General features: G+C 44.6%; 2 protein-coding genes across 7 annotated transcripts; one reads left to right on the top strand and one right to left on the bottom strand.

Annotated features, from left to right (window-relative positions):
- Window positions 1-217: 217 nt before the first annotated feature.
- Window positions 218-4339, top strand: LOC6549259 (39S ribosomal protein L13, mitochondrial). Of its 4 annotated transcripts, XM_015156582.2 has the most exons (6): window positions 218-338; window positions 400-523; window positions 2067-2293; window positions 2433-2581; window positions 2649-3354; window positions 3420-4339. In XM_015156582.2, exons 1-6 carry the CDS (start codon window positions 315-317, stop codon window positions 4242-4244), a joined length of 2055 nt encoding a protein of 684 aa, XP_015012068.1. In that variant the 5' UTR covers window positions 218-314; the 3' UTR covers window positions 4245-4339. The 4 variants fall into 4 exon arrangements, with proteins under 4 accessions (XP_015012068.1, XP_015012067.1, XP_001974335.1 ...); XM_001974299.3 differs by lacking the exons at window positions 218-338; window positions 400-523 and adding an exon at window positions 1757-1882; XM_026980775.1 differs by lacking the exons at window positions 218-338; window positions 400-523 and adding an exon at window positions 1884-1958.
- Window positions 4340-4644: 305 nt separating this feature from the next.
- LOC6549260 lies at window positions 4645-14276 on the bottom strand. 3 transcript variants are annotated; one of them, XM_015156457.2, is made up of 7 exons: window positions 13974-14276; window positions 13553-13859; window positions 5991-6454; window positions 5734-5928; window positions 5541-5672; window positions 5219-5474; window positions 4645-5159 (listed from the first exon to the last, which is right to left on the bottom strand). In XM_015156457.2, the coding sequence occupies exons 3-7, from the start codon at window positions 6333-6335 to the stop codon at window positions 4966-4968; spliced, it is 1122 nt and encodes a 373-aa protein (XP_015011943.1). In that variant the 5' UTR covers window positions 6336-6454; window positions 13553-13859; window positions 13974-14276; the 3' UTR covers window positions 4645-4965. The 3 variants fall into 3 exon arrangements, with proteins under 3 accessions (XP_015011943.1, XP_026837018.1, XP_001974336.1); XM_026981217.1 differs by having other exon boundaries at window positions 14093-14276; XM_001974300.3 differs by having other exon boundaries at window positions 13553-14276.
- Between the last annotated feature and the right edge of the window lie 43 nt (window positions 14277-14319).

The raw sequence follows: 14319 nt of genomic DNA, 5'->3' as shown, positions 1-14319 counted from the left end.
AAATATTGAATAAACAAATGATATTTGAAAATTGAAATGCGTAGATTTACTGCTTGCAAGGTTTAAATGTGGTACTGCTTTATACAATGAGTAAACTGCTTACACGTGGTTCGAGTCGCGGATAATTCCAATTAGAACATGTTGTGGATGGGCTCCTTACTATCGAATAGGGTAGTGTGAACGTACTTTCCAGCCATTAGTATCGCTTCGCTATACGGTATTTTTCTGATTCCATGCAGTGGTCACACTGGTTGCCAGCTGAGAAACTATTTATTTTCTCCAAAGTTAATTTGTTAAATTAAAAATCATTCAAAATGTCCATTGCCAAGCGTGTGCAGGTGCGTAAGCTTACTACCCCCAATGTGCAAAAGGCAATCACTAACTTTTCTCCCAATTTAGCAATGGGCAACGTTCGCGCGCACTTGGCACATTTACGATTGCACCTGGCAGAATCCATTCGAGTCGGCAAAATTGGTTAAAACGCATTTAATGGGCCTCCAGAAGCCTATTTATCACCCCATGAGTAAGTATTATCCGTCGGCCCAGTTTACGTTAAGTTTCTATGTCGAAATCGAATGAGTGAAGCCCTTTCTTGGGGCATTTCGTTGTCATTGCATCACCGGCGTGTTTTCTTAGTTGTTGTTGTTGTTGCTGCTGCAAGTAAAAATGAAAACAAATAAATTGAAATTCGAAAATGGTAATTATTTGACCGTTCAGCCTGCGATTCAAGTAGAAGTATTAATTCAGCAATAATAGAGAACAAAACTTCAAAATTAATGCTTAATAATTTAACAAATATGTTTATAAGGAACTGCTAAAATGGTTAGCAGTCGCCTATTAGTAACTTCCTCCGCTAAAAACTACTATTTGGACCGCAACTGAATGACCATTCGGTTATTCCACACCTTATTTTTGACCAGTGATCATTGTACTTTTAGGTTAAGCAAGTTATCCCCAATGGGCATCCAATAAAAACCGTACCTGTAATTTTCCAGATGACTGCGGGGATCATGTGGTGCTGATCAACACGCGGGAAATCGCATTGCCCGGAGACGAATGGGTCAAGAGGGTTTACTTTCACCACACCGGATATCCAGGCGGCGCTTCGTGGACCCTGGCGTGGCAGCTGCACGAAAAGGATCCCACGATGGTGATGAAGAAGGCCGTGTACAACTCGATGCGCGGAAATCTGCAGCGCAGGCACACCATGCAAAGACTGCATTTGTTCGCCGACGATCAAGTGCCCGAGGAAATCCTGCAGAATGTCACGAATCAAATCCGCACACCGCGCTCGATTCCCCAGCGACTGGATCATATCGACAAGGAAACGCTGGAGAACTTCCCCAACATTATGGATTATCCCAAGGACTACATTTTGCGTTGATATGCTGTTAAGAAGTCATTGTAATTAAGATAAATACAAAACGTGGAAAAATCTAATAGAAGTTATACTGTTATCTACTATAATTTATATTTTTTGTATAAGCATTTAGTATTTTATTATTCATAACAGGGTATCAACAAGCTGACTTCACTAATCGAAGAAAAGCTTCAGTTTTTGGGGCTGGCAAGGCTGCAAAAAGGGATGCCAGGCACTTAAACTTCAGGCTAATTAATATAGCCTGAACTATTTATACCAGAATATCAGCCATTCAAATCGAAAAGAAAACTACTTGAAAAGAGTTCTAAGGGCTCTACCTAAAGGTGTGCAATTTGTGTTATACATAATAATATATGTAGTTGTTGTGTTAAACACTTTGCGAGCCGCGACAACCCTGACATTTACCGGCTGTGTGGCAGTGAATTGCAATTTATTCATCTCATTTGTATCTGCTTCATTTTGCACCCATATCGAAAGACGCCGCCTACGAGTTAAATATATGTACGTAGGAAAATATACTATATAGAAAGTGCGGTCATCAGTGAACGTAAATGTTTAAAACCACCAACAGCAGCTGGTAAAACTTAACCACAGCTTTTGGCTTATCTGCCCCAATTTTTATTGTCATACGATAGCACTATCGCGGAAAGTTAACAATTTACAAGTATTTCGTATTCTTTTTCAGTCTCCACCCGCGGCTTGTGCACTTCATACAAACTACTCCCGATTTACCAGGTTCAAAAACGCAGCATGGGTCGTCTAGGAGTCGTGGATCCCAGTTCTTACTCGCAGCCCGATTTGATCACCACGGAGCACAGTGCTCTCAACTGGAAGGTCGACTTCGGAGCCACCAAAATTCAAGGAAGCGTGCTCCATCGCTTCAAGGTGCTGACTGCCAATCTGGATAAGATTGTGAGTATTGGGGGGATCGGATTGTATCCCGCATAAGATTGCCGGAAGGGATTCATTCCCTAGCATGTTCATAGAAGTTCATAAATATACATATATATTATGTTCTATTATTTAACAATTTACCTTCCATACGATTTAGCTCCTGGATGTGCGCGATATTAATGTAACCAATGCCACGCTGCTGGCCGGAGGCAGTGAGCTCCCGATCAACTTCTTTATCAGCGATGCCGTCGATGATATTGGCCAGAAGCTAACGCTGGAGTTGCCATCTGGAACGGCTAAGGGGAGGTAACACCTCGGCGATAGATAATCTAATCTATATGGTCATTGATTATCTCCACACACTCCATTCTAGCCTTACCGTTCGCATCGATTACGAGACTTCAAGCAGTGCCAGTGGATTGCAGTGGCTGAATCCCGCCCAGACTTTGGGCAAGGAGCATCCCTATATGTTCTCCCAGTGCCAGGCGATCCACGCTCGCTCGGTGATTCCCTGCCAGGACACCCCAGCTGTTAAGTTTACCTACGATGCCACAGTCGAGCATCCCAGTGAGCTGACGGCTCTGATGAGCGCCCTTATTGATAAAAAGGAACCGGGAAAGACCCTGTTCAAGCAGGAGGTGCCCATTCCCGCTTATCTGGTGGCCATTGCCATTGGAAAATTGGTTTCGCGCCCGCTGGGGGAGAACTCCAGTGTCTGGGCAGAGGAAGCCATCGTGGATGCCTGCGCCGAGGAGTTTTCCGAAACAGCCACCATGCTGAAGACTGCCTCTGAGTTGTGTGGCCCATATGTCTGGAAGCAGTACGATCTTCTGGTGATGCCCCCATCATTCCCCTATGGTGGCATGGAGAATCCTTGCCTCACCTTCGTAACACCAACTCTTTTGGCCGGCGATAAGTCTCTGGCGGACGTTGTGGCTCACGAGATCGCCCACAGCTGGACTGGTAATCTGGTGACCAACAAGAACTTCGAGCATTTCTGGTTAAACGAGGGCTTCACTGTGTTCGTGGAGTCCAAGATCGTAGGAAGAATGCAGGGCGCCAAGGAGCTGGACTTCAAAGTAAGTACATTACTTGAGTTGCAGTTTAGTCATAAGCCTTCATCCATTTCTATCGCTTTACCTAGATGCTCAGCAATCTGACTGATCTGCAGGAGTGCATCCGCACTCAGCTCAACAAGACACCCGAGCTAACTAAGCTGGTGGTGGATCTATCCAGCTGTGGACCCGATGATGCCTTCTCATCAGTGCCTTACATCAAGGGATCCACGTTCCTGCGTTACTTAGAGGACTTGTTTGGCGGACCAACCGTTTTTGAGCCTTTCCTAAGGGACTACCTGAAAAAATACGCCTACAAGTCGATTGAGACGAAAGATTTCCAGAGCGCTTTGTACGACTACTTTATCGATACGGACAAGAAGGATAAACTGAGTGTTGTCGACTGGGACTTGTGGCTGAAAACCGAGGGAATGCCACCCGTCATTCCGAAATTCGACGAATCCCTCGCTAACGTAACCAAGGAACTGGCCACCCTTTGGAGCTCCAAGAGCGTGGCTGATTTGGCTGGCAATGCGGAAATCAAGAAGACCATTTCCATCCATCAGCTCATTGACTTCCTGGGCAAACTGATCGAGTGCAAGGACATTGTCGATTTGACCGAAAGCAAGATTAACCTACTGGAATCCACATATAACTTGAAGAGTTCGAAGAACGCCGAGATTCGCTTCCGCCTGAATCGCTTGATTATCCGTGCTGGCCTGATAAAGCGTCTAGACGAGGTCCTCGAATTCGCCAACTCCAATTTCCGCATGAAGTTCTGTCGCCCCATCTACCGCGATCTGGCTGGTTGGCCCGAGGCCAAGCCCGCTGCTATTCGCAACTTCCTCAGCGTCAAGGATCAGATGATGGCCGTCTGCTCGCACACAGTGGAAAAGGATCTGGGGCTGAAGTAAATTTGAGCCTGATGCATGCATTTTCGAAGATCTAAATTGAACGGTAACCTTGTTGCATTAAATCGATAAAGAGAATAAAATGGATTTCAAAGGGATTGATTTCGTCTTTGTTGAATTATTTGTTTTTATTAAAAAATAAGCAAAACTACGTTTATAACAAGTTGATTTCCATTTCCATGCTCATGCTCTTCCAATTTGAATCTTAAATTTTGCTCGTAATTTCGCAATTTTCGCGCGTTACCTTGATACCGTATAGTTACCAATTTAATATCCATTTTAGTTATAGCTCGACATTGACCAATTTCAAGGGTGTTGGTGTTCGTACAACTAATCAAGTGGGCGTAGACCAGGTTGATCTGCGCTTCAAATTTCTTGTGGCTTAAATTCTTTAAATTTCTCTCTCGGCTTGTAGTACACATACACACACAATATATATTAAATTTATTATTGTTTGCTTTGCTCGGCTGCTTAAATATTTCCTCTGTTGGTGTCTCAACTTCTAATCCCGACGAGTTTCGCTTGTGGTTTTAAACTAATTAACAATTTTGTCTTTTCTTTTGTTTCTGCGTGGCTTCCGTTCTGTTTGTTCACTTCCTACATCGACCAAAGTGCTCCACCATGCTTCCAATTGATTTTCCCGAATTTCGTGGCTGAGAGATATCTGTAACTATTCCCCTTCCTCGCTCGCCTGTCCTTCGTCTGGCTGAGGCATTAAGAACTATCACGCACTGGAGTTATCATTGGATCGGGACGTGGATGGACCGGCACCCTGATCATCGCCCAGCACGAAAGTGGGACTCTGGCGGGATGTGTGATAGTGGTAGCCCTCTCTGTAGCGCTGATTGGGTTTCGACCGTGCGGTTTGTGTGTGACCCAATGCTGGACGCTGATTGTTGAGCTCATTGGGTCGTTTGGCTGGAAGGGAGACCTGTTAACATCCCGTGATGGAAAAAGGAAGCTGCTATGTTCCTTACCAGGTATATAAGGCTTTTGATTATAGGACGATTGTTGTTGTTGGTTATACAGATCCGACGTGGTCGCATTGCCATTGTGGTGATATGGCGTCGCCTGCAGATCGGTGCTACAATTAATGGGACTCATCGGCGTCATCTCGCGATCCTCGATGAACAATTCGCTGGCATCGTCGGGCACCTGACGGTACTGAGTCCACGGCCAGGATGCGATGCCCGACAGAAGAAATGCCTCCAGGGCGCACAGATAGCCAATTATCTATTCGGAAGCGGGAAGCCCCGTGCTGGTTATTCAGGCTATGTTATTCAGGCGTTTCGATCTTACCCCAGTGGCCAGAAGCGTGTCCTTCGAGTGCTTGGATACCCATGTGTATTCAGTGGCATAGAGCACCATGTGGACAAGCAGCGTGGAGCTCAAAATAAATATCAAACCAACACTCAGGTACATCCACGTATTCTGTGACGAAAAGACTTCCACTTTGAATACGCAGTACTGCATGATTAAATGTTTTACCCACCACTTTAGTCCAGTTGAATGGGAACATGAGCGCAATATGCGATATATCCAGAAAGAGCATGAGACACGTGATGAGTAGCGAAAAGAGCGCGCAGAAGACCATCAGCCTCAGGCGTCCGATGAGTGGCAGTAGAAAGAGGCCCACCTGTACGGTGCCCGCGGAGCATTCGCAGGCCAGACAGGCGGCCGAGGATAACTGGTAGATAGGTAAGGGGAAGGTAGGTTATGGCCAGGAGCAGACTGGGCCGCACGACTTACCACCAATAGTATGCGCACAATCCCTGTAGGCGATTTCAAGTGTTGCGGATCACAGTGGAGGGCGACGCCCCAGGGCAGGGGGGTGTGGCCGCCCCTCTGCTTGTAGTTGGCATGGGAGTCCCAGGAGGTGCAGGTTCCGAGGGGGGATTCCAAGGACAGCGAGTGCGAGTGCGAGTGGGAGAGCTCGCCGGCCCTGCTGCCAGCTATTTCAAAGTCCTGCTCATCGTCCAGCTGACAGCAGACCGGCTCCAGCTCCAGCTCCCGAATCTCGTCCAGCAGCAGTTCTATCTCGTCCGTGCCATATAGATCAGATACAGACGGTATATAACGTTGGGGTTGTTGCATTGCCCGTGGCGGGAAGTGTCCCACATCACCGATGGTTGCCCCTCAACTCTCAAAAACTGCGCCCTCGTCTCGTTCTATCTCTCTCTCTTGTCTCTTGTCCTCCCTTAACTATTTGGTAGCTGAAAAGATATTAAGCAATAAACGTTTTTAATACGATTTTAAATAATTTGAATCTAGTTCAACCTTACAATCACTTATTCTAGGACTTGGTCATAACACATAATAAGAAATACGTAGCACTCGAATAAATTGCTTGTAATTATCTCTAGTTTTATAAGATACCTTTCCGGATATAATAAGCCGTTACTATTAGAATAAATCAGATAGAAAAAAGCGCTTACGACCCCATGAAGAATAATTATTCTTGATCCGATTCGATCTCCGGAACAATTAAGTTTATTAAGTTAAGATTCAGCTTCATAAGATTGCCACTAGCCGCCGAAAACCGTGTTATCATTTTTTTGATTTTACTATTTTTCTTTCCAGTTTCTATTCTAAGCCAATAAAATCCCTAGCACTTCTACCAGCTGGGTAACGGATATCTGATATTCGAGGATCTGGACTACAGCGTTGTCCCTTGTATCTAATTTATCCACATGCGTTGAGAGGCTAAGCGCTCCGCTCCATTTGCTATGCTATAGAAATTGATAACTGCCAAGTTGCTGGCCCTCGGCGCTCATTAGATGTCCTGTCCCCTCGGCCCCTCCATGCGACACCACACACACACACATCCCCCCATTTCAACCGCCTGCGCATAACCATAACGGTAATTTGATATGAGTCGTCGACGACTTAGACGTCGCCGTTGCCTGGCTGTCACTCATACGCCATGTGGGCCGCTGTGAAAACGCGCCGCGGGGAATCCCCCTGGGTGCTGCCAGTCTGAATACGCTTTCCCTGGCTGCGGCGGGCGACAACTTTCCTCGGAAATTTGTTTATGGGGAAATAGAGAAATGAGGAGCTTAAGCGAAGCGGAAGGGTAGCCTTATGGTGTGATATGAGGGAGCAACAAATGTGAATCAGAATGATGACGGCAATGAATGGGAAGGTCCCTGCACTTGAAGGGAATGGAAAAGCTTAGCATGGCAATAGGTAAATGGGAAAGGACTTGCAAATTACAAAACAAATATGTAAAAGCTTATTTTGTAATACTTATATTCACATTTAATTCCATGACACCCCCTTTTGTTAGACTGTCTTGTCATTCTTTAAAATCCCATGCAACTATTCTCGCTCATTCAGGAATCAGAGAAATTCCCATTGGAGTACCTGGATGGTTTCAGCATTTAATATTTTTCATTGCGTCTGATGCGAAGCTTCGATAGTCAACTTACCAGTTGATGTGGCTGCCAACTGGAAATTAAATTGGATTGGTTTTCTGTGGCCCCTTTCCCCGATCCCCTCGCTTTCCCATTTCCCCATCTTGACATCAACACCCTGGAGCTTTCCTTGCCCTTGGCTGTATGCAATGAAATTTTGCGAATCATTTTTTGTGCCACTCACACACACACGCGGACTATTACTTTGGCAATTAACACAGACGTGCGGAATGTGGAAATGTGCAGATGTGCAAATGTGCAAGCTACATAAAAGCCGAGCTCCGTGGAGAGTTTCAACAATTTTCAGCTGTCCGGCCGCATTTTCCTTGAGCTGTCATAATCAGGACACAGCTGAAGGTAGCTTATGCTCCTTGTTGTCAGATGTCCTGCTGCTGTTCCCACTGTTTTGCCTGTTGTTTTAGCAGCGCAAGCAGCGCAAGGACTCCACACAGCAGGACACGAGAAGTGCAGCTGGACAGGAAGAGCCAAGGATGGGGGTCAGAAAGGCACGCACACAGCCATACACATTGGTGAGTAGCACAGGCAATGTAACAATTTGTTCTCTCTCTTTCTGTCCAAATATCCTGCCCTTCTCTTTCCCGCTCTCTGGGTTTTGTGAAGTATTTGTTGGTGGCGCTGTTCGGGTTGTCCTTGCTCCAGTTTTAGTGGCCCGAATGGCCTCAGCCTCCGGTTTGGGGTTTGTGCTTGGAGGCCCTGCCCCGCTCTCTCGTGCCCCCAACCACCCAAGCACTCCTATCCACGCCCCTATCCACGCCCTTATCTCTGTCTATTATCGGTGCACATAATCTCCCTACGCTGCTGAAGGGCCTAATGAGAGTCCTTGTCGGCACATCTCTCTCGCAGAGGACATGCCCTATCTTAAGCAATTTGCCCATCGATGGAGAGGCATTAAACTCTTCGCCTGCAGCCCCTCTTTTTCCAGTTTTTGTGGCACAACCAAACGCATAATTTCACACACAGAAAGAAATTAATTGGATAACTATACCCAATTTATCAGACACTTTCATATTACATATTTTACTCATGCATTGCATATTTCCACTCTTTTTATCACGCGTAATTTAATTGCAAAAAAAAAATTGATTTAACACATTCTCCTTGAAATGCAATTAATAAATGCACATTTGAATTGGGTCATGATTTTGTAGAATAACTTTAAAGGGCCATTGGTGTTCTTTTAAATTTATATTTAATAATTAAGTAGTAACTGCGTGCGAAACTAAATTACCCCAGTTTACAGGCCCATCGCTCAAAATCTGTGCAACTAAAGGGGCTTTAAAGCCCCTCACTTAGACCAGAAATGACCGTTTTTGCCAGTGCTCCATCCGAAATCAATTATGCTGATCTGCATGTAAACTGACTGGGCTTCCTGTCGGGCTCCGACTTTCGCCCCCATTCGAGCCAAAGTCTGCAGGAAGTGCAAGTGCTGTGTATGCAAATTTATTGTCAATGAAGGGGATTGGAATTGGCGTTGAGACTCGGGCGGAGCCGAGTAGGGGCTTTATGGAAAAGATTTAGGGGTGGGCAGCAAGGGTTGGACACTCGACGTGGGCTCGACTGCATTTCTTATTTATGAACGTGCATAGACAATGCTTTTGGGTTCTTGTTGCTTTTTGTTTGAGTTGAGTGCCTCCCCAAACACAAAGACACATAATGGCAGACAGGCCGTGTGCAACGTGGTGGCATTCAATGGACCAAACTTGCCGTAAATAACTTTTAATAGAATTTTTAATGGGGCTCGCTCGGTCGCCCGATGTCCTTTGGGCCCGATGTACGGCAATTTGGCTTTAATATAGATTACCATAATGATTTGTCAATGCATTAAAGGCAGTTGAAATGCGGTTGTTTTGCGTTGTGGTCAGGAATAAAATGAATAAAATGGTTATTTTAAATAGCATAAAGCTCAGTTTTGTCGCAAAAATATGTCTGCTTTAATATCTGCTTTAATTCGGTATAATATAATATAATTGATATAATATATAATTTAACCGAAGTATAGAGTCATTTCAGGAGTAAAATAATACAATTATTTATTGAATCACTTTCGTTTTAGGCTAATCGAAAACTTTTTGAATATCCAATTAAATTCAGCAGAAAGCTGAATATTACAAGCGCAATAAACGAAGTGTGTATGTATATGAAACTCCACCAGGACTTCCAGGAGGACTTATCGGCCAAATTGATCTGTGACAATAAAACATGGCATTGGACACAAGTCGGACAGTCCTCGGACCGCTTTGAACTGCGTGCACACTTTGGCTAAAATTATTGGAATTTTTGTTCATCCTTCTCGTCCTTATTTTTGGTGCAGACAAGTTGACTATCGTCCTCGATTCGTGGCGGCATTCAATGCGGCTGGAAATGCAGAGGAAACTGAGGGAAACGCGGAAAACTGGGACCTTTTCCTACTTATTATGCCGCCGCATGATTCTCTATGTTTGCTCTTTTGCGGAATTATCGATTACAAATGAATATTTCATCAGGGGAAGGGAGTGGGCTAGGGAAATTCGAGAAATGTTGAGAGGTGAGGTGCCTGGCACCTGTCGCCTACCGACTTCCGTTTCCGGTTCCGGTTCGCGACACCCAACGGCACTTTTCAATAAAATGCAACATACTTTTCAAGAACTTCTGCAACGTAGAGAACAATTTGGAATCAACTTATACTCATTGTATACTCATGCCAAACGTTGGCATGATTACAAGAACCATAGAAATCATAGAGGATACCAGTTCTGCATCTGCCTAATTAAATTGCCAGAAAGGATGTACATATTTTTCCAAGTGACTTGCTGATTCTATTGCTTTTCCCATTTCCTCGCTGCCTCTTTAAACTGCTGTTTAATGTATGGCCCCACTTCTGTTTTGTGTCGCATAATTACCAATGCCAGGATAATTACGGCAACGCCAGGCTGGCAGGCCACACATAAAAAGGACAACGAGTCCTGGATGCGGGTCCCGACTCCAGGGACTCCACTTTGGTATGTGGAGTGGAACGGACGGAAGTGGGTGGACTCGGGTGGTGGGGTGGTTCAGTGGTGCGAGCACGTGACGAACGGTAATGGCACGCCAAATCACAGGAGAAATGAAATGTTTGCCGGTCGGCAGTGCTCGGAATTCCAAATGCGAAGCGAGTTTTCAGGAAGTGGATTTTTCAGCCGAGTTTCCTTATTGTATTAGGTTAAAAAAGGGATATACATTCAATTAATGTTTAATAGTGTTTAAACTAAATGGTCTGTATACATTCAACCTTTAACTATTTCAATTTAAATGATACCACTTAAGTTTTTTGTGTTCCTTGTGCTTCAACTAACCATTTGACTCAATTAATGCAGAAGCATGTCCTGTTCAGCTTAAATTTCAATTATACGGAGTTCAGTGCCTGAAAAGAGATTTCGTTTTCGTGGCAACTTATGATCCTCCACGCGAAACTCCTGCATAAACTCCACTTCAGCTGAGACCCCGCTTAACGCTCGTCCACGAAACCTTAGTTGAAAGTGATTAAGGCTCACGTTTCGGGATTACGTAAGCTCCTACAGGGATACTTAACCATCTGCGCCCCTCAGCATTTATATATAATTTGTGTGTGGATGTGTGTGTGTGCGTGCGTTTGAGTGTGGGTGTCTGTTGAGCATATCATGTGTTTATGAGATTCCTGAAACGAACACCCCCCCATCCCACTTCGTCTCTAAACCATTCTACCTGGGCTTTCGGGGCGTCCCCTGACACGTGAGCTCCATAAAAAGGCAAGAAGGCCTCGTCATTTCATGGACGTTGCAGCACGCGAGGGGTCCCCTGCCCCGTCCCTCCTCCTTTCCAAGCGCTCCCCTGGATTTCGTGAAAAACGCCGCCCGCCGTTTTCACTTTTGTTCGGATTTTCCTTGCCGCTTTTCTCCGCTGCGTAAACACAGCTATTAAATGCGGACTGACCCCAATGCTGACCGACTCTGCTAGCTATCAACTACAGTTTGCATTCGATAAGGCGGTCTCTAGATGATAGAATGCTAATAAAAAAGGTGCTGGTGCGATTTAATTAAATAAGGTCAAAGGCCCCTCAAATTATTAAGAATTATGAAGCTTATTTATAATCGTGTTACTATGCGGACGTTCTTTATTGATCGTGATTATTTTTTAGCCCACCGAAATTTGATAAATGTATACTTTAAGTTTACCCAAAATCATTCTAAGAATTTGCCATAAATATTGGGGGCACATCGATGAATTGACCGCTTTACAAGTAGTTGATTTATGGTCTGTATTTAATTATCCCTTGGCCCTTTCTCTTTTGGCCGTAAACGTCGGTGCAACAACCTCGTTTCGCCGACCTTGAACCAGTTTCATTTTTAAAAATTTCCAGCAGGGGGAAAGTCAAGGGGGCGCACTGGAAGGGAAAGCATTAGAAGACTTGGCCAACTAAGAACTTTTGCACATATCTCGGCATATTAATAAGGCCCAAAGCGTCTAACGGCCATTTAATTGCAGGCACATACGCACACAGAGAGGGCACATGTGTGGGTGGGATAAGATGAGGTTCTATGACAGCAAACTAAAAATAAACAAATGAGCCAAGCCAGAAACACGGAAAAATTGAAAGACGAGTTGAGGCTGCTGAAGAGCGCCTGCGTGGAGGGAAAACTAGTGAGAGCGCTGAGGAGGAAAAACAGCCAGAGAGACGGAAAGAGAGGAAAAGCGAGAGAGCCACCGCAGTTATTGTTGTGGCTGCCACAGGAGTTCAAGGAAGTGAAATAGCTGCAGACTGAGTTTTTCACAGACAAAGTTTCCTATCTGCTTCCTATCCCCCCTCCCCGTGCCGCTCCTCTTCTTCTTGCTGGCTTTTCCCTGTTGTCACTTCCTGTGAATCTGTGCGTTTGTGTGAGTGTGAACGTGTGAGATTCAAAACACTCAGTATTGAGAACTGAAAATAATAGATTTTGGGTTTGATTTCTATAAAATAAATAGTTTGCAATCAAATATTACGTACTTCAATGGTATCAATTAGGTGTTATATCAAATAGGTGTGTTTAGTCTCAAACTTGCAAAGTCGTCGAACCTAATAAATAATAATTAGCTATCGTTAATTACAGTAATGTCCTTCTAGCAGCATAACCTTATATTACAGTTATTAATAAATGTTGCGTTCATTACTCGAGGTAATGAGGTATCAATTATAAAAGTTAGGCATATGATTTCCTATTATTATCCGTAAACAAATTATGAAATAAAAAGGGCAGAACTATATTGATGATTGTGCTTTATTAAAAGGATTTCTTATTGAAACCAAGCAATAACACGTTGCAGATTAAATCGAAATATTTATTTGTATCCAAGTACAAACTTAGGCTGAAGAAATAGAATTTCTTTTTGTATTTAGCAGTGAACTTGGTTCAATTGAACCAATTCAGATGGTGAACCTTGCACCAACACACACAGACTAGCTCGCACACATACACAGTCTCGGATAGTCCGCTCTCATAGTATCCTTTCTCTGCGGCTGTGTGCGTGTGCGTGTGTGTGTGTGGGGCCTAAAGTGTTATATTGACATTTGGCTACATAATGATTTATGCTGCTGCAGGAGCCGAGCGATCCTTGCTCCTTGTAATTCCTGCTGCTATTTTTAGGGGCACGGCCATAATTTATTTTTATGTACAAGCAGCAGCGCCAGCAACAACAACAGGAAGGAGGCAACTACATACACGCGCACACACACACATACACACACACTCGAAGAGAGATATATTTTTGTGGGCAAGCGAAGGGCAAACGCTGGAAAGCATGCTACGATTTTTGTGTGGGAGCTGGGTGGCCTGTTTGGGGGGCTGACGGGGAGGGGGTGGAACGTTCGTGTATACAACTAGTTAAATAAATTTACACTTGACCCACCTATTTATTTTCCAGCTGTATGTATTTTTATACTTTTTCTCCTCCGAATGCGCGGCACGTTTCTGCTTCCTTTATTTTTTGGCCAGCAAAATCTTTTGAAAATTGCCTGTGTTCTTATGTGTGCACATCTGCGTGTGATGGTGTTTGTGTGAGTGGGTGGCGGGGGTGGTGATGATGGTCTTCCTCTTCTGCCAAACCTAATATCAGTTCATTCATGGGCCAACATCAGCTTTCAGTTTTCCTTTCGACTGTGTGTGTATGAAACGGGAAGCTGCCATTTTATTTGTGATTTCCAGGTTTCGTTGCTCTGCAAAATTTCAGCTTTTTTATTTTTTAAGCTGTATTATACTCTTCCTCGTTTTTATTTAACACGCGCAGCAAAACAATTTTCATTTTCACACACTCGCACGAAAATCATTACTCAGTATGCACGGGTTTCCACGGGCTTTTCATTTGCCAACCACCGCGCCCCTTGCCCCTCGCCCCATCATTTGGGCCATTCTGCCTTCACTGCCTTTCAACATTTGCTAAAACACTCACACATTCGCACGGCGGAGATATTATTGGGGCGGCTGGGAGGGGGCGTGGCTGGTCGGGGGGCGTGTGAATGCAAAGCAGCAGAACGAACGTCGAAACAACGCGACACCAACACAGGAACGAGAGCGAGGAAAGTCCGGAAAACCAACGAACCGACCGCGTTGAAAGCCAGCAAACGACTGAGCTCCAAAGCCCCAAATGGAAACTGAGAAAGGAGAGAATGTAATAGT

Source organism: Drosophila erecta, unplaced genomic scaffold (assembly GCF_003286155.1).
Source record: "Drosophila erecta strain 14021-0224.00,06,07 unplaced genomic scaffold, DereRS2 tig00000092-arrow-pilon, whole genome shotgun sequence".
In the NCBI taxonomy this organism is placed as follows: domain Eukaryota; kingdom Metazoa; phylum Arthropoda; class Insecta; order Diptera; family Drosophilidae; genus Drosophila; species Drosophila erecta.
This window is presented reverse-complemented; position numbering and strand designations above follow the sequence as displayed.